Genomic DNA, 21,596 nt, shown 5'->3' with positions numbered 1-21,596 from the left:
AAAGGCTTTTAAGAGCCAGCACACTTCTTGCATCAGGGTTAGGGGCTCTTTGGGAGAAGTATTGAGATAGGGTACTTTAATGCATACAAGAAGCTAGATATAGCACATTGCTGGCTAATCCTACCTGCCATGATCTGCGGCATTGCATAGAGAATCTGAGACCCAGATCACTGGGTCTAAAACGAGGTATGTAACAAAAACACAGGTTTTGTTTAAATATTTATTTAACATATGGATGAGGGCAGAAAGGAAGAACTATGGAAGGCAAAGTATAGGCAGCATAAACGTCCGCTTTAATATGGGTACACAAGATCTGTTTTCCCGACAAGAAAAGTGCGATGTGAGCTTTTTGTCAGGAATCCTGACCGTGTGTATGCTCCATCACACTTTTTTTTCCCTGTGAAAATTCCTGCCAAGAAAAGATTGAGAGCAGGATCTCAATTTTCATGACAGGAAAAATTCCTATTGGGAATTGCAGTCGTCTGTATGCAATTACGATGTGGGAAAAAAAACAGGCATGCTCAGAATCAAGCAGAAGAGCCAAACTGCCTATTGAATTTCATTGATCTTGGTGTGTTGCATGTCACCGCGTTCTTGACGTTCGGAATTTTGGCCAAAATTTGCGTGACTGTGTGTATGCAAGACTATTTTGAGCCGTTTTCCTGCTGGAAAAAAAAAAAAGTTTTCCTATTGGAAAAACTGATCGTGTGTACAGAGCATAACACTGAACATGTTCATGGGGAAGAAGGCTGCGATAGGAGAATAGACTTAAACCTTATACACACTACTAGCTTTTTTTTTTTTCGTTCAACTCAACGCATTAAATGGAAAAAAAAAATAAAAAGACTGACCGCTCAGATCTCTCCTGCTGTGCTTTTGTGTTCTGACGGGGAAGGCCTTTGCCAGAACACTGGCTCATCACAGGAGCCAGTCAGCAGACCTTTTTTTGGTCATGACCCTTCGACAGAAGCCAGCATGGCTGCCGTACACACGGGCCGAATGTCGGCTGGTTTCTATTGAACCGGCTGATGCTGCCCGACATTCGGACCGTGTTCAGCAGTCTCCTATAGACACCTGTCAGGAGGGCAAGTACCATTACTGTGCTTGGGTAGGGGGTGGAGGAGGTGTTTGCAACTGTAAGGTAGGAAAAAGCAAATTTCTCCTATCACCTTCCAGCACGGCACACCTGAGAGATGAGGGCTCCTCCCCACAGGCAACACAATCAATTGACAGCTTGATATAAGTCCCCACCCTTCCCCCTTGATCCCCAGTATTGATTGTGTTTCTCCCGAACACAGCGACATTTTTGTTTTAAAGACCGGGGAGGGTCTAATGGTACCCCTGTTGAGACAGGTTTTGGGGAGGGCTGAACTAACCTGTAGGCTTGTCCTTCTCACAGGTCGCCCCAAGTGTGCACCAGCGCTCTGGCCGCAGGGAGTGCGCACCATCGATCTTTCAAAATCGCTGCCATTAGCCGCTCGCTGCACTACCGTGTTTTCCTATACTGGAAGCACTGGTCTCAAGCCTCGTTCTGAGCAGGAAGTGGGAAAGCACAGACTCTGTGCAACCCGGAAGTGCTAGGAAACGCTGGGCCAATGTAGTTCCTTGTTTCACAGAACAGATCTCTGATTAAGTCTTTTTGGTGGTCCTATGCAGCAGTTGCAGACATAGACCACGATTGCTAGAATGTTGACACAGTCAATCTTTCCATCTTTAAAAAATTCACAGGCCCTCGGATTTTATCTTTAAGAGCCCATGTCACTTAGATCCTGCATCCGAAGAGAAGGCAGGGCCATAGGTGGAGCAGACCTGATCCACCCATGTTAGACTTATCGGTAACGGTATTTCTACGAACCTTCCAGGACGGCAGGCCTACTTCCCGCCCTATGTGGAGGGAAAGATAAGCTAAACGCTAGGTGGTAAGTACCTATGTGGAACGAGACCTTTGTGAACCAGTTCTGGATTACTTTATTACATACTGGTGATCAAGGGGAAGGGTGGGGACTTATATCAAGCTGTCAATTGATTGTGTTTCCTGTGGGGAGGAGCCCTCATCTCTGAGGTGTGCCATCCTGGAAGGTTCGTAGAAATAGTTACCGGTAAGTCCAACGTAGGTTTTATTTCATATCCTTTAAATTCTGAGAGGATGGTTTGTACATAGATTTCTTACCTAAAAAGGGACTTGCTCAGTATTCATCAGTTCATGTTTCCATTAGCTGCCTGTAATTCCTTTAAGAAATTTTGCTGCTTCTATTGAGTAATTGAATAAGTTGGTGAGCAAAGTCTGACAGAACCTCTTGCTTTTACCAGAAACGTAAAGCCCATATGTTTTGGACTGAATGTATTCTGGAGGGAATTGTAACACTGTGGAAGGAAACTGTAGGTGCTAGCGTGCCCAGCTTATGCTGGTCATACACCTATAGATTATCTGCAGATTTTCTATGGTTAGATGGAAAAAGTGGAACAGATTCCTCCTTCTACGCTGAACTGTGGATGGAATAATCTCCCACTGACTCAAGCTTCCATATCTTGCTAGTCAGCCCCGTTGGCTCTCACAATACCTGAACATTCTGATTGGGTGCAGGCATTGTTTAGGTTGAGAGCCAGCGGGGCTGACTAGCAAGATATAGAAGCTTGGGCCAGTGGACGATTCTTCCATCCACACAGTTCAGCGTAGAAGGAGGAATCTGTTCCACTTTTTCCATCTCACCATAGAAAATCTGCAGATAATCTATAGGTGTATGGCCAGCATAAGTCTTGTAATTTCTTTGCTATTGCTGAGTGTGCCATAGACTGAAGCTTTTTTTTCAAACTATGGCAAGATAACTAAAGTTGCTGTGTAAGTGCCAAATATGATTGTTAAAAACAAAGTGCTTTTAACAATCAGAAATACATATTGGCTTTTAGAACACATCTGGTTGCATGCTGACTTGTATTATCATATACATCTATCAAAACCCTAGCAAAAGTAGTGCTGTTAGCTGGAAAGTATATTTGTTTTGGGTTTTACCAGAAAGTTACCAGCAGAAATTATAATTTTTTGCAATAATCATGTTGTGGATTTTTTTTCCAGTAAAAAGAGCATAGCCAGAACTCTTCTTAAAAGTAAACCTGTCACAAGATGAGAAGCACCAGTGTGTGCTGAGTGTGTGAGACCCGAGGAATTTGGGGTGCCTATACATAAGAATGTTTTTCGACTTGCAGATTAAGAGCTCTGGGACACTGCTGGATCGCACAATGCAAAGCCATTGGTTTTCTGCTGCACATAATGGACTGTGTAATTGTATTTATTTTTTCATTGCAGGATGCATGGTTGTCTCCAATGCTTGATTCTGCTTGTGTTTTCAGATTTGTGTATAGTACACTTTTTTTTTTTTTTTGACTGCTGTCAGGCATTTAAAGTGGCTAAGCGTTAACCAATTGTACCCCCAATCTTCGCTCTAGAGTATGTCCCAGCACTGTGTTTACATTTTATTTATTTTTAAATTCTGATGCCGTTTTATTTCTTGTCAGGTTTACTTTTTTACTCCCCTAATTGTACATAACATTTAGGATCATCATGGAAAGTGTAAAATCTTAAATCCTCTGTAAATGTTAAGGATCCAAAATTGAAAGTAAACGTATCTTTTTCCGTTCTATAATGTGTGTATTGAAGCTTCAAGCTTATGTCTATCATTATTTTTATTTATTTTTTTGTTTTGTTTTTTTGGACACTATCATGAAAATGGCTCATTACTTTGTTTAAAATAGAGCTTTAAGTAGGCTAGCCATATATTTTGTATAGATAAGATTTTCACAAATGCCTATATTTGTAATGTTTTATTCTTGGAATACATGTATATGTATGCATGTCTTGCATATGCTTTGTCCTCTGTTTTATTGTGTATTATTTTTTTATTTTTTTTCAAAGATGTTGAACTTTAACCACTTGCTGAGCCGCCACAGTAATTTACTGTGTCTGGGTGGCATGTGCAAGCACAATTGCGTACATGTCCATGATTGTGCCTGCTCTAGTTTCTGGGCTCATGTGTGTTTTTTTTTTTTTTTTTAAGGTGAACTTATCCTTGAACTCTTCATGTTACCACTAATGTCACTTGTTGCATTTGGAAGGGGGGTTGGGGGGGGAGACACATGCTGAGTCAATACCCTCTCCACTCTCTCACACCTTGCACGGGTACAGGCTGCTTGTTAAACCTTCATTAACCTTGGTAACCACATGTCTTAGGCCCCTTTCACACTGGGGCGTTTTTCAGGCGCTTTGGCATAAAAAAAAGAAAAGAAAAGGCCTTTAAAGCGCCTGAAAGAAGCCTCATCTGCAATCCCAATGTGAAAGCCGTTTGCTTTCAGTGCCCTTTCACAATGCCAGCGCCCGAAAAACGCTGGTAAAGTGCCGCTAAGACCCCTTTCACACTGGGGCCAAAAGCTCCCTCAATGGGAAGGGGGCTTTAGGAGTGGTGTATTCAAGGCTCCTAAAGCGCTGCAAAGAAGCTGCTTGCAGGACCTTTTTTTTTTTTTATGCCTTGCCAGCGCAGTGCCTCATTGTGAAAGCACTCGGGCTTTCACATTGGGATTGCAGATGCAGCTTCTTTCAGGTGCTTTTTTTTAATGCTAAATCGCCTGAAAAACACCCCAGTGTGAAAGGGGTCTTACCGACCCAAGCTGTACTAGTTAATTGCATTATACCTCTTTTTTAGTAAAGCCTTTGAAACTTTGTCCATGCCCACTCTGAAGTTACTAAACATTTCAACTCCAAAGTGCAGTCTTTTCCTAATATCCCTAGTCCCTATATCAGGCTTGTGGCTGCCCAGGAATGAGCCTATAACTGGTAGAGTCAATGGTGGCAGTATCCAGGGCTGGTATCTTCAGGGCACACTACAAGTCCATGAAGGCCCTTGTATCCAGGCATTCATCAGCAGGCATTTTGGACTTGGCAAGACACAGCAGACTTCCAGGATGGAATCTAGTAATGACACCAGCAGCAAACCCTGGGATCTGGACCCCCTGTCCCTTTTTAAAATTTGCCACAGGACCAGTGGGTCGAATCCAGGAAGCCTGCCACAAAAAAAAAAAAACAGGAAATATAGTTAACCTTAAAGGGGTTGTAAAGGTTCGTCTTTTATTTCCTAAATTGGTTTCTTTAATCTAGTGCATTGTTGGTTCACTTACCTTTTCCTTCTATTTCCCTTCTAAATGTTTTTTTTTCTTTGTTTGAATTTTTCACTTGCTGTTTCTCCTCAGTAAGCTTTCCACCATCATCTGAGCGGTGGAAAGTCATTTAGAACAGTTTACTGAGGAGAAACGGGAAGTGAGAAATTCAAAGAAAAAAAACATTTAGAAGGGAAATTGAATGAAAAGGTAAGTGTACCAACAATGCACTAGCTTAAAGGAACCAATTTAGAAAATAAGACGAACCTTTACAACCCCTTTAAGGAAAAACACCTGACTAACCTGCTGCCACTTTAATGATGTAGAAATTTGATTATTATTTTTTTACCTCTATCAAAACTAAATAGTGAAAAAATAAGTAGCGTTAAATTACACTCATGTGTATGGAACCCAAAAATAAACACTTCATACACGGTACAATTTAAAGTGTCGCTACAAAGATAACAATGTGATAATTCAAATTATCAGTGTAACAATATCACCCTGTGATAAGTGAAATAATACCACATTTAACAAAAAGTTCATAAGCATAATGAAATTCATCTGAAAAAGAGTTGATCCAGTGTAAACTTTTCTGATCTTCCACCACACCACTAAGTGCCAGTGATTCCGCTCCCTTTGGATAACACACTCGCCAGATATTTATGCCTAATGCCACGTCCACACGACCGTTTTTCATGATGTGAAAAATGTATTTATTTTTAAATGTCATTAAAAACGATTGTGTGTGGGCTCCAGAGCATTTTTCATGATGTGAAAAATGAGCATTAAAAATTTAGAACATGTTCTATTTTTTTGCGTTGTTTTTCACGTTGTGAAAAACAGTCGTGTTTAGGCTTTAATGACTTGGAAAAAAAAACACGCATGCTCAGAAGCAAGTTATGAGACGGGAGCGCTCGTTCTGGTAAAACTAGTGGTCGTAATGGAGATGGCACATTCGTCACGCTGTAACAGACTGAAAAGCACAAAGACTGAAAAGCGAGAATCATCTCTCACCAAACTTTTACTAACACAAAATCAGCAAAAGCAGCCCCAAGGGTGGTGCCATCCAAATGGTACTTCCCCTTTGTACGTCACCGCGCTTTGCTTGAGCATTTTATTTTTTCCACGATCGTGTGTAGGCAAGGCAGGCTTGGCAAGAATCGGGTCAAAAAAAAACTTTGTTTTTTTTCTAGACAATTAAAAATGGTCGTGTGTACGCGGCATTACACTCTCCTGCTTGGCAAAAATCGCTTTAAACAACACAGACAGGGTTAGCTGATCTCTGTTATCCAGCCGCAAGCATGTAAATAGGATCTCTCCACATGTAAATAAAAAGTGCTCCAAATAGTGTAATATTGTAAAACCAGTTTAATAAAACGCTATGTGAAAAACCATTACACTCACATCAAAGCCAGCAAATAAAATCACAGCAAACAGCTCTTGGAGAAAACGTCTAGTTGTATAGAGTGTGGTCACGGCAGACCGGAGGTGTACGGCTTAGATATCACTCTCACCCGCTCCTCTAGCTCAAACTGTTATTCTCTGATCTGGTGTCCAAGCGTGAAGTGCTTACAGATGGTTGCCATTTAGCCACGCCCCGACATGTTTCGTCATACAGACATGGCTAAGTCTGTATGACAAAACATGTTGGGGACGTGGCTAAACGGCAACCATCTGTAAGCACTGCACTTGTAGTGCAAAGTGGATTTGCCTTTAGTAAATAGCCCCCAATGAGAATATTGGATGAATGATTGTTTTTTTCCATGCATGCTAGTCTCATATTGAAAATGAAGCGTTTATGAAAATTCCTGTACAACAGAATACAACTTCAGATGATGATCGCTTTGAAAGCGGTATTCTTCGTCAGATTTTCTGATGGTGTGTACTAGGCTTAAAGCCTAAACCGCTGAGAAAAAAAAACTGCAAGACAATGTCATAATGTGCTAGTAAATAATGTGCTGGTAAGAAAAAATAAAATAAGAGAAAATAAAAAAAAGAGGGCGGACCAGAACATCCGATCTCACCATGATGCTTTGCAAACATTAAAAAGTTGAAGACCATTTCCACATTTGTGTGCAAAACTATATAAACGTGAGTTGAGGGAGAAGAGGGGTAGGGGCCAGACACAAAGTGGTCTAGCCAGGTAGTGAAGGAGGTGGAATGCCTGAAAAAGAAAGAGGTAAACCGGGCCTAATGAGTTCACATAAAAATAAAAAAAATGATAAAAAATAAATATTAAAATAAAAACTTAATTCCCACGTGTATATTAGTTCTCAAGTGGCCAAATGTGTACCATAAAATATGACATCTTAAAAATATGTACCGTAGATATAAATGTAAAAAGATTTTAAGAAACGTGTGGATTAACTATATTAAGTCAAATTATTGTTCGGCTCATCCCTGGTATATATATATATATATATATATATATATATATATATATATATATATATATATAGTGTGTGTTACATCCACATACATTGTATATAGTGTGTGTTACATCCACATACATTGTATATAGTGTGTGTTACATCCACATACATTGTATATAGTGTGTGTTACATCCACATACATTGTATATAGTGTATATTACATCCACATACATTGTATATAGTGTACAATACATCCACATACATTGTGTGTGTATGTATATATATATATATATATATATATAGTACAACCACATACATTGTATATAGTGTGCAGTATATCCACATACATTGTATATAGTGTGTGTTACATCCACATACATTGTATATAGTGTGCGGTACATCCACATACATTGTATATAATGTGCAGTAGATCCACATACATTGTATATTGTGTGCATTACATCCACATACATTGTATATAGTGTGCGTTACATCCACATACATTGTATATAGTGTGTGTTACATCCACATACATTGTATATAGTGTATGTTACATCCACATACATTGTATATAGTGTGCGCTACATCCCCATACATTGTATATAGTGTGCGTTACATCCCCATACATTGTATATAGTGTGCGTTACATCCACATACATTGTATATAGTGTGCGCTACATCCCCATACATTGTATATAGTGTGCGTTACATCCACATACATTGTATATAGTGTATGTTACATCCACATACATTGTATATAGTGTGCGCTACATCCCCATACATTGTATATAGTGTGCGTTACATCCACATACATTGTATATAGTGTGCGTTACATCCACATACATTGTATATAGTGTGCGCTACATCCCCATACATTGTATATAGTGTATGTTACATCCCCATACATTGTATATAGTGTACGGTACATCCACATACATTGTATATAGTGTGCGCTACATCCCCATACATTGTATATAGTGTGCGCTACATCCCCATACATTGTATATAGTGTATGTTACATCCACATACATTGTATATAGTGTATGTTACATCCACATACATTGTATATAGTGTATGTTACATCCACATACATTGTATATAGTGTACGATACATCCACATACATTGTATATAGTGTGCGTTACATCCACATACATTGTATATAGTGTGCGTTACATCCACATACATTGTATATAGTGTGCGTTACATCCACATACATTGTATATAGTGTGCGTTACATCCACATACATTGTATATAGTGTGCGTTACATCCACATACATTGTATATAGTGTACGATACATACATCCACATACATTATATATTGTGTGTGTTACATCCACATACATTGTATATTATTGATACATCTCCAGCTCAGTCCAATATACGGCGAGCTGTAAACATGTATCCAAGGCTTCCCTGAGATGTCACAATCTCATCCAGCACAGAAAGGCTGATCAATTCTTCTGTATTGGGGAAGTCGGAGTTCAGCACTCCCCAGTACTGAGTCTGTCCGCTCCGGAGGTGTCTCCTCACAGCACACTCAGCCCGTCCTCGGCGCTCAGTCATCAGCTGTGCGCATGCGTGCTAGACGCTGCTCTGTCTCGGCTTAGGGAGGGCTGGAGAGCTTGGCCTGGGCCTGAGCCGGGGCTTCCTCGGCCTCACACAGTGCAGAGGGCGACAGGAGAGCGCCAATCGTCTTCCCTGGTTGTGGCATGGAGCCCTGAGCTCGGAGCTTGTCTGCTGAGGCCTTGTACTGGGGAGGGAGGAGGATCGCTGCTGCCATCATGGCTCAGGAGAAAATGGAGCTGGACGTGGAGATCCCCAGCGATGGCAGCCTGAGGAGGTCCAATAGTGCCCCCCATATTAACGGGCTCAGGTGAGGCTGGGGGGCACTGCTGGGGATGGGGCTCTGGGATGGGCTCACTGGGGCTGTTGGGGGATGGAAGGTCCATCCTGAGCTGTGTGTAGGGACTCTGAACTTTGCTGCCTTCCAGGGCCCCTCTTCTGCTGAGGCTGAGTATACAGGGGAGGGGGTTCATGTAGTCCTTTCTGGAGGGACCATACTCCATAGATACCTGGCTTGTGTATAGGAAATCCAGTGCTGGGTTCTTTGAGGGGTTAAAGGAGGATTCCAGGTGTAGATATTTTATACTTGATCTGGCGTAGAGCAGTATAACTATGTATACACTATACCTGACAGCTGCCCCTGGAAGCAGACCCCGCTACTCCAGTCATCTCCACAGGCACCATTCAGAGAATACCTTGCATCTTCTGAATGGATGCAAAGTGTTCTCTGATTGGATGAGGCAGGACGGTGATGTCACACTTTTCACCTCCTCCAATCACAGAATGGCTTCTGTGCCGAGCAGCCGACCTCCTGTGTTCAGTATTTAGGGGTGCAGCCGCTCGCCGTGGGACACAGAAGTTAGAGACGCAAGTAGCAATATGTACTTCAATGGCTTCCAGGGACATCGGCCAGGTATGGTATATACATAGCTACATTGTTCCAGACTGCTTATGGTTTATTTGACCAGCATTTAAAATGAGAGATATTATTGAGCCATAAATCCAATACTGTCCTTGCGTACACACGATCATTTTTTGGGTTGTAAAAAAATACTTTTTTTTTTAATGTCATTAAAAACGACCGTGTGTGGGCTCCAGAGCATTTTTCACGATGTAAAAAATGGGCATTAAAAATTTAGAACATGCTCGGGTTGAAAAAAAATGCTGTTTTTTCTAGACCATTTAAAATGTCATTTTTTTCAACCTGAAAAATGGTCGCGTGTACGCGGCATAAGAGCCGGTTCACACCATTCCCGCACAGGAACGTGCAGCGCATTTCACACCACATACAAAATGCACTCTGCTTGTGATCTGCAGCAGGTGTCAAACCCCTTCTCAGCCAGTGTCATTAGTATTAAAAAGGGGGGAATAGGGTTGGGACTTTGAATGAGGCATGTGATAGACACCAGGGCCGCTGATAGAAATCACGGGGCCCCATACAAACCTACCTGACGGGGCCCCTTCAGTCCCGCCCCTGGTCCCTCCTTTAGCCACACCCCTGGCTCCGCCCCCTGGCCCAGCGACTTGACAGCGGGACATGCCAATGCCATAATGTACTGCAGAGACAGTGCCGCCAATGCCATAATGTACTGCAGACAGTGCCATCCATGCCATGCCGCCAATGCCATATTGTGCTGCAGACAGTGCCACCCATGCTGCCAATGGCATAATGCATGTGCTACCTGCAGACAGTCCCATCCATGCCATGCCGCCAATGCCGTAATGTGCCGCAGACAGTGCCACCCATGATCCAATGCCATAACGCATGTGCTACCTATGCCGCCAATGCCATATTGTGCTGTAGACACTGCCACCCATGCCGCCAATGGCATAATGCCATTGGAAGCATGGGTAGGCACTGTCTCTGCAGGCAGCACATGCGTTATGGCATTAGCGTCATGGGTGGCACTGTCTGCAGCACATTACGGCATTGGCGGCATGGCATGGGTGGCACTGTCTCTGCAGGCAGCACATGCGTTATGGGCAGACAGAGCCAACCATGCCATAATGTATACATGCTGCTGCTGCAGTAGTAGTAGGAGGAGATCTTGAAGCCAGCCCCCCCCCCCCAAGCACACACCTGCGTAATTTTTAGCTGCCTGGGCCCAAGGAATCACTTCTTCCCTGATAGGTGCTGCTACATGGACTTGAGGGACAGGTAGATGGGATTCCTCTGCCTCTGCGATGTCCTCTGCTGCCGCTGCTCTGCTCTCCTGAGTCGCCTTACCTTACTGCTACTTCTCACATGCGGGGAGACACTCAGATACAGGAAGGAATCACTCACTCCGCGGCGCCAGGAGGACGGCAGTACACAGACGACGCGCTGGCCGGGATTTGAGCCACCACGGAGAGCGGGCGCGGAAGAGGTATTCTTCCGCCTTCCCTGTGAGTTGGACCGCCGGTCCCGCGGACTCGATTGCCGCGGGGATCTCCGCGATAGTCACACGGAGGTATAGAGTGTGTAAACAAGCATCTCTCCGCTCTGACTAGTGACAATGACGCTGATCTCGTCTCCATGTACTCAGAGCAGAGATCAGTGTCATGTGACACAGCGCCCATTCCCCCTACTGTAAGAAACACTTAACCCCTACAGCGGCACCTAGTGGTTAACTCCTTCACTGCCAGTGTCATTTTCACAGTAACCAGTGCATTTTTTTTATAGCACTGATCGCTGTAAAAATTACAATGGTCCCAAAAATGTGCCAAAAGTGTCTGCCATAATGTTGCAGTCACAATAAAAATCGCTGATCGCCACCATAGTAAAAAATAAATAATACAAATGCCATAAAACTATCCCCTATTTTGTAGATGCTATAACTTTTGCTCAAACAAATCAATAAATTCTTATTGCGATTTTTATTTATTTTTTCTTCTTTTTTTTCCACCAAAAATATGTAGAAGAATGCGTATCGGCCTAAACTGAGGAAAAAGATTTTATATATATATATATATATATATATATATATATATATATATATATATTATAGCAAAAAGTAAAAAATATGGATTTTTTTTTTAAATTGATGCTCTATTTTTGAATATAGCGCAAAAAATAAAAACCGCAGAGGTGATCAAATACCACCAAAAGAAAGCTCTATTTGTGGGAAAAAAAGGACGTCACTTTTGTTTGGGAGCCACGTCGCACGACCGCGCAATTGTCAGTTAAAGCGACGCAGTGTCGAATTGCAAAAAGTGGCCTGGTCTTTGACCACCCAAATGGTCCGGGCTGAAGTAGTTAAGCAAGTTTTGCATTCCCATACTAACCTAAGGCCTGATTCACACTTATGCATTTTTAGTGCTTTTTGCAGATTTGCACTACAGTCCATTTAACATGGTTTCCTATGGAACACGTTCTATAGTGCAAAATGCACAAAAAATGCATAGGTGTGAATCAGGCCTAAGGCTCCATTCACACTAATGCCTTTTTTGGTGCATTTTGCAGAAAAGCAGGGACATTTTTTAACATGGGTCCTATGGAACATGTTCACATCAATGCTTGTTTTTGGAAAGGGTCAGGGACTTTTTTCCCCGCAAAAAGCAGCGTTTTGCATGTAATAGAATTCAATGGACCCGCATCCAAAACACAAGTACCACGTTTTTACCGTGATTTGCGTTTTTTTTTTTACCTGTTTATATCTGGTTGTTAAAGGAAATGTAAAACAATAAAAAAAAAAACGCAAATCACGGTAAAAACGCACATCAAAAAACACAGCAAGCACCCCAAAAAGCACTGCAAAAACACTCAAAAGCAACATGCATAGGTGTGAATCAGGCCTTAGAGACAGCAATGTATGCTTGAATCAAGTCAGAAGGAGGTCAAATGAATTCTGAATGCTGTCAGAAGCATCTCAAAATGATATCATCAACACAGGTCCTGGCGGTCCCTATACATTTTGAGGCTTGTTTGTATATATTTCATTCCACTCTACATTCAACCTGTGCTGCTGACGGCTTTAAAAAAAAATATTTTGATGGGTAGATCTCCCATCCTGGGTGGACGTCATGACGTCCTGGGCTTTGTGGGGGGATATCTGAATGATGTCTGCAGCTAGAGTCATCATTCAGATATCCTTCTCTTCTGCTGGCAATTCTGTGCACGATAAGAATGATCATAGCGGCAGTTCCTCCACTTGATCGTTCTTATAGGCGGCGGGAGGGGACATCCCCCCCCCCCTCCCGCCACCATCCGGTGCTTCTCCGGGCTCTCCTGTGCCATCGGGGGTCCGGAGAATGAATCGGCCGGTGTCACATGAGGATCATAGAGATTACCAGTCATCTCTAAGACCGTCGGAGGCCCGGGCGCGATGTTATGACGTCACGCCCGGGTACCCAGAAGTAAACAAAGCCGCAATTGTGGCTAGTAAGCATGAGATCAGTGATTGATCAGGGATGTTTACATTCTTTGTAATAGGAATAAAAGTGATCAAAAAAAAAAGTAAAATAAAAAAAGAAATAATAATAAAAAAATTAAAACGCCCCTGTCGCCCCCGCGCTCAGAAGCGAACTTTACTGTTTTGTTATTTTTTAATGAATGAAATCAGGCGTTTGAAAAATTATTGCGTAAGATAAAAAGTTGCAATGACCGTCATTTTATTCCCTAGGGCAGCCCTCAAATTTTCCACTCGCATTTTGCAAGTGAAAAATTAGGGCTGGCGAGGAGCTGGGCTGCCTGGGAGAGGGGGGCGAGCACCATCGGCGTGTGGGATTGATCGGGAGACGTTCTCCCAGCGCGATGTGGTAGAGGAGTTGCTAGCTGCAGCGTTCGGAGAGCTCTCTCTCATACAGCGTGTGGTGACAGTTCCCCCCTCCCTCCCTCTCTCTGCACAGGACGGGAGACCAGTGAGAGAGCTGGTCAGTTTCTCTTCCTGTCTTGTGAACTTGTGACCCCAGTGCACATGGATGATGGAGCCCTTGGATCGTGGCTTCAGCAGCAGACCCAGCTACTGTGTACATTCTGTACTTTTCCCCCTCCAGCCAGGTCAGATATAAATGCCGATCCTCATTGTGTCTCCTTGTAAACCTCATGCCATGGCTTATCTGTGCTCCAGCTTCCCCACTTTTTCTCCTATCTCTTTGTTATCTGAATTAGACTCTAGAGTAATTAACACCCTGTGTCCTTGCTAGGAGAGAACTGTGCTCTTCTTCTCTGCTTCAGCCCAGGTTCATACCAGTGCGATTAAAAACATTGCATGCGATTTGCACCTGTGGTGCCGATCGCATGCGATGTCTGTGAGATGCACGTTCAGCCATACAGTTGTAGTTGGATTGGTACAGAAAAAAATCGCATGGACTTGTTTTTTCCACACTAGAATCAGATCACATGAGTGTTCTCACCTATGCAATCTGATTCCTGTGCGAGTTAACAGTTCACACAACAGTTACATGTAGGAGAGAAGTGTCAGAATAGACCCGGTATTGAGGTGGTATAAGAGCCCTGTATTGAAGTGGTTAAGCTAGTACATTGTTGGTTCACTTACCTTTTCCTTCCATTTCCCTTCTAAAAAAAAAATTCTTTGTCTGAATTTCTCACTTCCTGTTCCTCCTCAGTAAGCTGTTCTGGCCGACTAACCTCCAGCCAAAACGACTCGGATGATGGTGGAAAGCTTACTGAGGAGAAACATGAAGTGAGAAATTCAGACAAAGAAAAAAAAAAATTTTAGAAGGGAAATCGAAGGAAAAGGGAAATGAACCATCAATGCACTAGCTTAAAGGAACCTATTTAGAAAATAAAAAATTAACCTTTACCCCTTAAAGGACTACTATATGTTTTGTGCAGTTATCCTTTATTTCTCCTCCTTTCCTCTGTTTTATAGTCACCTGTCTACGCTTTTGCGAGTTTTTTGGCTGCCAACTCCCCAGTCATCTTGGTTGATAGAAAATCAAATTGTTCCCTATGTAGAAGCTGTCTATGTGCTGTTCTAGGGATAGACAGGCTTTAATTTAAATTTTTCACATGTATACTGGAGAAATTAGAGGTTCAGGGCTTGTGCGCACCAATAACTGGCATTTCAGTGTAGGGCCGAAACAACTAATCGATTATGAAATTAATCGATTACAATTTTCATAATTGATTATTCGGCCAGTAAGATAATGGGGTTAAAAAAAACTAAAATTAGCCCTTTATAGTAAATATTACTTTCACTGTCCCACAGTAAAAAATGAACCCCTTACAGTAGCGATTATTTGCTCTTTTTGTACTTATTTTTGTTTTTTTAACCCCAGGTAAGTTGCATGTTTTCCTATGGGACACGTTCACATCCATGATTTTTTTTCAGCTACTGCGTATTTGGAAAGGGCAAAGACTTTTTAACGCAAAACTGTGCCATTTTGTTTTTTTTGGCTCAATATACTTCAATGGAGAAGCTGCAGAAAAGCATGTAATGTGTTTTTGCGGCAATTTGTGTTTTGTAATCTGCCCAACAACAAATTGGCCCAAATTAGGCTATTCGATTAATCGATACAATAATCAGCCAACTAATCGATTATGAAAATAATCGCTAGTTACAGCCCTATTTCAGTGCATTACAAAAGTGCATTTATGATGTGTTGAGTAGCATTTTCTCATTTAAAACAGTTCATTGTAGTTCTCCACTTGTAAAGCACTTCCAAACACTTGTCCAAATGCACATGAGTTCATATATTTTAAAGTGGAGCTCCTAATCAGACTTTTTAAGTTTGGGTGTAATGTTTAACGTGGTTTTAAAGGTGGAATTAACCTTTAAACGGGAAGTGAGCAACTAATGTAAAAAAATGCAATAAAAAATAAAATAAAACCTGAGTTGTTTTTGACTGCAACCACTTTATTGAAATCTAAAAATGAAACCCCTCTGGACCCCCTCCAGTGATCCTCCATCTGTAGCCATATGGGGGCCAGTAATGCAACATTAGCACATTCACACTGGAGTTTCAGTATCCTGACACTCTCATCATCTTACAGATGCATAACAGTAGATGGAGCGTGTACAGCGCACCCTGAATGCGCTACAGGCAGTGTACAAAAACAAAAAAAAATTAATTGGTAGCTAGAAGAGACGTCCAAATAAAACCCTCTTAAAATGGAGTTCCACCCAAAAATGGAACGTCAACTTTTTGGAATTCTTCCCCCCCCTCTGGTGTCACATTTGGCACTTTTCAGGGGGGGAGGAGGGAGCAGATTTCTGTTTAATACAGGTATTTGCTCCCACTTCCTAACACAGATCACTGTGGTGATTGTGGTGACCTACGCCACTTCCTGCGCCTACACTGTCCTCCCTCGCTGTCTTCTGGGAAACACACAGATCCCAGAAGACAGTAGGGACCAGTGAGGATGCGCAGCGCGACTCGCGCATTTGTGCAGTAGGGAATCAGGAAGTGAAGCCGCAAGGCTTTACTTCCTGATTCCCTCACAGAGGATGGCGGCGGGGGTAGCCGAGAGCCAATCGACTGATTGGCTTCGGCTGCCGACATCGCGTACACCCTGGACAGGTAAGTGTCCATTTATTAAAAGTCAGCAGCTGCAGTATTTTATAGCTGCTGGCTTTTAATATTTTTTTATATTTTTAGGCGGACCTCCGCTTTAACCTGGGTATATACTAGTAGAATTTCTCTTGACATTTGTCATCGTAAGAATCTTTCTTCATTTTTCTAATCATAAATAGGGTCAAATTGACGTTTGTTTTTCACCACACTGATGCTGAAGATGTGAAGGGCCAGGATGGATTTTTTTTTTTTTAAATGTACTGATTTCTAACCGTGTGTTTTGTGTTTTTGTTCGGTAAAGTCTATTCAATCGAAAATCAAGTGTTAGGGAAACAATCTTGACCTTCATTCGAACGTACTGGGAATCGCCATACAAATATTAATTGAAGTGTTTACCCAACTTCAGGCTTCGGTTCCAATTGAACGCTTTTTGCCTGCGTCCCGGTATCAGTGAAGGTTACAGGGCTGTTTGTAATGACTTTCAGTGTATTGTGTACAGGAACAAAGGAGGTGTGATGTGTGCATTACAGGTGTTTTCATCTTTAAAATGACTTTGCCTAGTAACAAGAAATATAGAAGGAAAAATGCTTGCACAATGTAATGATTAAAAACATGTTAAAAAGGAAATGACCTAGTTTTGCCATAGTAACAAAGTCCTCTTTACAGTTTATATACATCCTGCATGTCAATGGGAAGGCAGATTCATCAAAACAGGGTTTCTTTGTATTGGGAAAGCTTTAATCTGCATAGTAAATTAATATAAAGTGCAGCACAACAACCTTAAAGCGGTTGTAAAGGTTTGGTTTTTATTTTCTAAATATGTTACTTTAAGCTAGTGCATTGTTGGTTCACTTACCTTTTCCTTTCATTTCCCTTCTAAATGTTTTTTTTTCTTTGTTTTCTTTGTCTAAATTTCTCACTTCCTGTTCCTCCTCAGTAAGCTGTTCAGTAAGCTATTCTAAATGACTTTCCACCACTCGGATGATGGTGGAAAGCTTACTGAGGAGAAACAGGAAGTGAGAAATTCAAACAAAGAAAAAAACATTTAGAAGGGAAATCAAAAGAAAAGGTAAGTGAACCAACAATGCACTAGATTAACCACTTAAGGACCGCCTCCTGCACATATACGTCGGCAGAATGGCACGGCTGGGCACAAGCATGTACCTGTACGTCCTCTTTAAGTGCCCAGCCGTGGGTCGCGGGCGCGCGGACCCGATTGCCACTGGAGTCCCACGATCCATCCCCGGAGCTGAAGAACGAGGAGAGCTGTGTGTAAACACACCTTCCCCGTTCTTCACTGTGGCGCTGTCATTGATCGTGTGTTCCCTGATATAGGGAAACACGATCAATGATGTCACACGTCCAGCCCCGCCCCCTACAGTTAGAAACACATATGAGGTCACACTTAACCCCTTCAGCGCCCCCTAGTGGTTAACTCCCAAACTGCAATTGTCATTTTTACAGTAAACAATGCATTTTTATAGCATTTTTTGCTGTGTAAATGACAATTGTCCCAAAAATGGGTCAAAATTGTCCGATGTGTCCGCCATAATGTCGCGGTCACGAAAAAAATCGCTGATCGCCGCCATTAGTAGTAAAAAAAAAAATGTTTTAATAAAAATGCAATTAAACTATCCCCTATTTTGTAAACACTATAAGTTTTGTGCAAACCAATCGATAAACGCTTTACCTGCATTTTGGTCCGGGTCTCAAGTGGTTAATGAGCTTTATTTGAAATATGTACATTCAAAAATATCAAAACACAAAATGTTTACAATAGGTTGCAGCAGAGGCCAAAATAGACAACGTTTTCCGTTAACAACCCATTCCCGGGGTCACGGCCATACTCATTTATCCACAGTTCACATCAAGGATATTGCACGTATTGTAGTATTGCTAGGGGCTGAAGGGGTCCTAGGAAACCTCTGGGGCACATGCAGATAACGTGCTATGTGTCTCCCATTGGAACATCCAGGCCCATTATTTGCCCTGTGATGGAGGTGGGACGGATACAGAATTTAAAGTGTCCACTTGAGATCTGTAACACTGCAGTGTAGTGGAACAGGGTATTTGGTCCTCTGATTTTCACTAGTGCTTTTTTTGGTTAGGGCTGAAAGGGTCCTGGAAAACCACTGGGGCACTTGCAAGGTATGCTATTTGTCTCCCATTCGGACATCCAGGTCCTCCTATTTTTGACCTGACCAGTTGGACTTTGGTCACTAGGTCCATGCCCATTCCCTCTCCCATTGGAACATGCAGGCCCATTATTTGCCCTGTGATGGAGGTGGGACGGATACAGAATTTAAAGTGTCCACTTGAGATCTGTACCACTGCAGTGTAGTGGTACAGGGTATTTCACTACACTGCAAAGTCTAGCATTAGAGACAAAATGGCGTATCCTGTATCTGAAATTCAAACTCTATTTCCTCTACTGGCCACTGAGACAATCTCATTGGACAGTGGAATGGCAGTTGTTGAACTTGGCAGTGATGTTTGGGAAAGGCATTAGTAACAAGTGGAGATTCACATTAACACTTCATTTGGTTGACAACCTACACATTTCGAAGTGGTGGTTTTATAACATTTTTATATTGTATAGATAATGTATAAAGGGAAATTTCCCTTTAAACGGACGCTGTCATGATAGAGATGCGGTGCTGGCTTGTTGGTGAAAGTACAAGCTTTGGGGGTGTCATGTTTCCTACTTGATCTTCTGCCCTAGAACAGATGAATACATCAGGAGTCACAGCTTTAATAGCTGCATGCCTGTCCTATTGACTCACAAAGTATTAAAGCAAGGATGACGATAACAACACTGGCACTTGCAGCTCTACAAATTGGATAATGGCAAGAAAGTTGTCAATGTAACTTTATTTCTGTTTTGCAGTGATCACTGCCAGGTATTTCAGCCTTCCGGATCCAGAGCTCGTAGAAACAGCACTACTGTGGTGAATCGTCAAAGTGTGGTAAGAATAGAGGAATAACAGAGCTGGTTTTTAATACTGCTGGGGGGGCAAAAAAAAAGTATAAGATGCTTTCTGTCATTTCCAGTTAAAAGATGACAATCTGATTCCTCCTGTTTTGAATTGTATTGTAACTGTACTGTCTGCCTTTATGTTGGCGCTATATAAATCCTGTATAGTAGTAATAATTGGAAGGTGTTCAGTAGCTTTGGAAAACAGGACACCTTCCTTTCCTTCAGTTCTTGTGATCGGGTCCAATGGATAATCTTTTTTTTTTTTTTCACAAGAAATCAATGGATAATCTTTAATTATTAAATATCCTTTTGGAGAATGTTCCACAATTATTATAGACTAACAGATGTTTGCAGTCTGTAAGATGATCAAGTAAATCGCATTATTTGTACCTTGTTTTACCACTGTGTTTTTTTGTTACACCCGGCTGAATATCTCCTTTTCTGTGAACGCCCAGAGCTTGGGAGATGGAGTCGTGACATCACTGGACTTCCTTCCCTGTCTTGGAATAGCAGCGCACATGTACTAGTGCGTGCACGACGCTCACCCCCTCACTGGTGCTTCTGAAAATTTCCAAGCTCACAGCGGGATGGCACAAACCCCGTTGGCTAGCCATGTCCCCTCATGAGTCCCAAACAATAGGAGATCCAGGGAGGCACCACCTGATGCCATCTAGTCCCACAATGCTCAGGTGCATAACAGCCAATCCTGGGGGAGCCGGAGGAGGTGGGAAGGTGATAAGTGCTGTGTGCACGGCCCTTTCTATCAAATTCTCGTGCATGAGACCGCTTCTTAGTCTGTCTGTCACAGGAGAGGGGGTGTAGCGACACAATTTTTTTTATGTGTCAGTTTTTTGCACTGCAGGAAAGCGGAGAGCATTTTTTTTTTTTTACTAGTCATGGCGGCGATCAGCGTTTTTTTTTTATCGTGACTGTAATATTATGGCGGACATATCGCACACTTTTGACACCATTTTGGGACCATTGTCATTCTTACAGCGATCAGTGCTATAAATATGCACTGATTGCTGTAAAAATGACACTGGCAGTGAAGAGGTTAACCACTAGGTGGCGCTGCAGGGGTTAAGTGTTTTCTAGGGAGTGATTCTTACTGTGATTCTAATGGGCCGTACAGACGACCGAACATGTCTGCTGAAACTGGTCCGCGGACCAGTTTCAGCAGACATGTTCGGTCGCGTGTAGGCCCGAGCGTGCAGGATTCCAGCAAACATTTGCCCGCCAGGCCTTTTCCCAGCGGGGAAATATTTCTGGACTTGTTTTAAAACAGTCCGCTGGAATCCTGCCCGCTCGGACATGTTCGGTCGTCTGTACAGACCTACCGTACATGTCCGAGCGCCCGCCATCCCTCGAATGACTTCGACGCATGCGTGGAAGCATTTAACCGGCAGGCCCGCCCACGTCGCCGCTTCATCGTCGTTTACACGTGGGTTACTGTACGATGGTTAGTACAGCCATCGTACAGAAATCCCCGGGCAGACATGTACGGTGAAAACGGTCCGGCGGACCGGTTTCATTGTACATGTTTGCCCGTGTGTACGCGGCCTTACTGTGATCACGGGGAACGGTCATCAGTGTTACAAAGGCATTCCTCTGTTCTGCTCTTGCAGACCGCAATCGCAGGATCAAGATTGAAAATGAACCACTTGACGACCGACGCACACCGATGTATGTCAGCAGAATGGCACGCGTGCCCACCGCGGGTCCCGGAAACTTAATGTTCCCGGGACCCGTGGCTGCACTCGCGAGGCATGCGCCGGGCGGCAGATTTAAAGGGACGTACCTGTACGCAAATCTGCCTGCCCGTGCCATTCTGCTTGAAACGGTCGGCAAGTGGTTAATTTTCAATCTTGATCCAGCAATATGCACAAGAGCAGTGGCTCTCCCAGCTATTTCCCTCCTCACAGGGCAGATTGATGGCTGCGGAAGCCATTGGCTCCTCCTCCCTTCATTCAAATCCTATGAAGATGGAGCGGGGGGACAGGGCTGAGTCCCGCCTGCCTTTGTCAATAAGCACAGACAGGGTAGTTTCGTAGCGAGCCCACACGAGGGCACCCATAG

The 21,596-nt window shown here is 42.8% G+C and overlaps 1 protein-coding gene across 4 annotated transcripts in view; it reads left to right on the top strand.

Annotated features, from left to right (window-relative positions):
* The first annotated feature begins 9,023 nt into the window (after positions 1–9,023).
* LOC120913631 (PABIR family member 2-like) overlaps positions 9,024–21,596 on the top strand; it is a 60,636-nt gene continuing 48,063 nt past the window's right edge. The window contains exons 1-2 of one of the 4 annotated variants that reach the window (XM_040323732.1): positions 9,024–9,395; positions 19,431–19,509. In XM_040323732.1, the coding sequence (XP_040179666.1) occupies positions 9,304–9,395; positions 19,431–19,509 (171 nt within the window). In that variant the 5' untranslated portion in view covers positions 9,024–9,303. The remainder of the gene's footprint in view (positions 9,396–19,430; positions 19,510–21,596) is intronic. The other 3 variants (XM_040323730.1, XM_040323731.1, XM_040323729.1) reach the window with 3 other exon arrangements.

Source organism: Rana temporaria, chromosome 9 (genome assembly GCF_905171775.1).
Source record: "Rana temporaria chromosome 9, aRanTem1.1, whole genome shotgun sequence".
NCBI lineage: Eukaryota > Metazoa > Chordata > Amphibia > Anura > Ranidae > Rana > Rana temporaria.
This window is presented reverse-complemented; position numbering and strand designations above follow the sequence as displayed.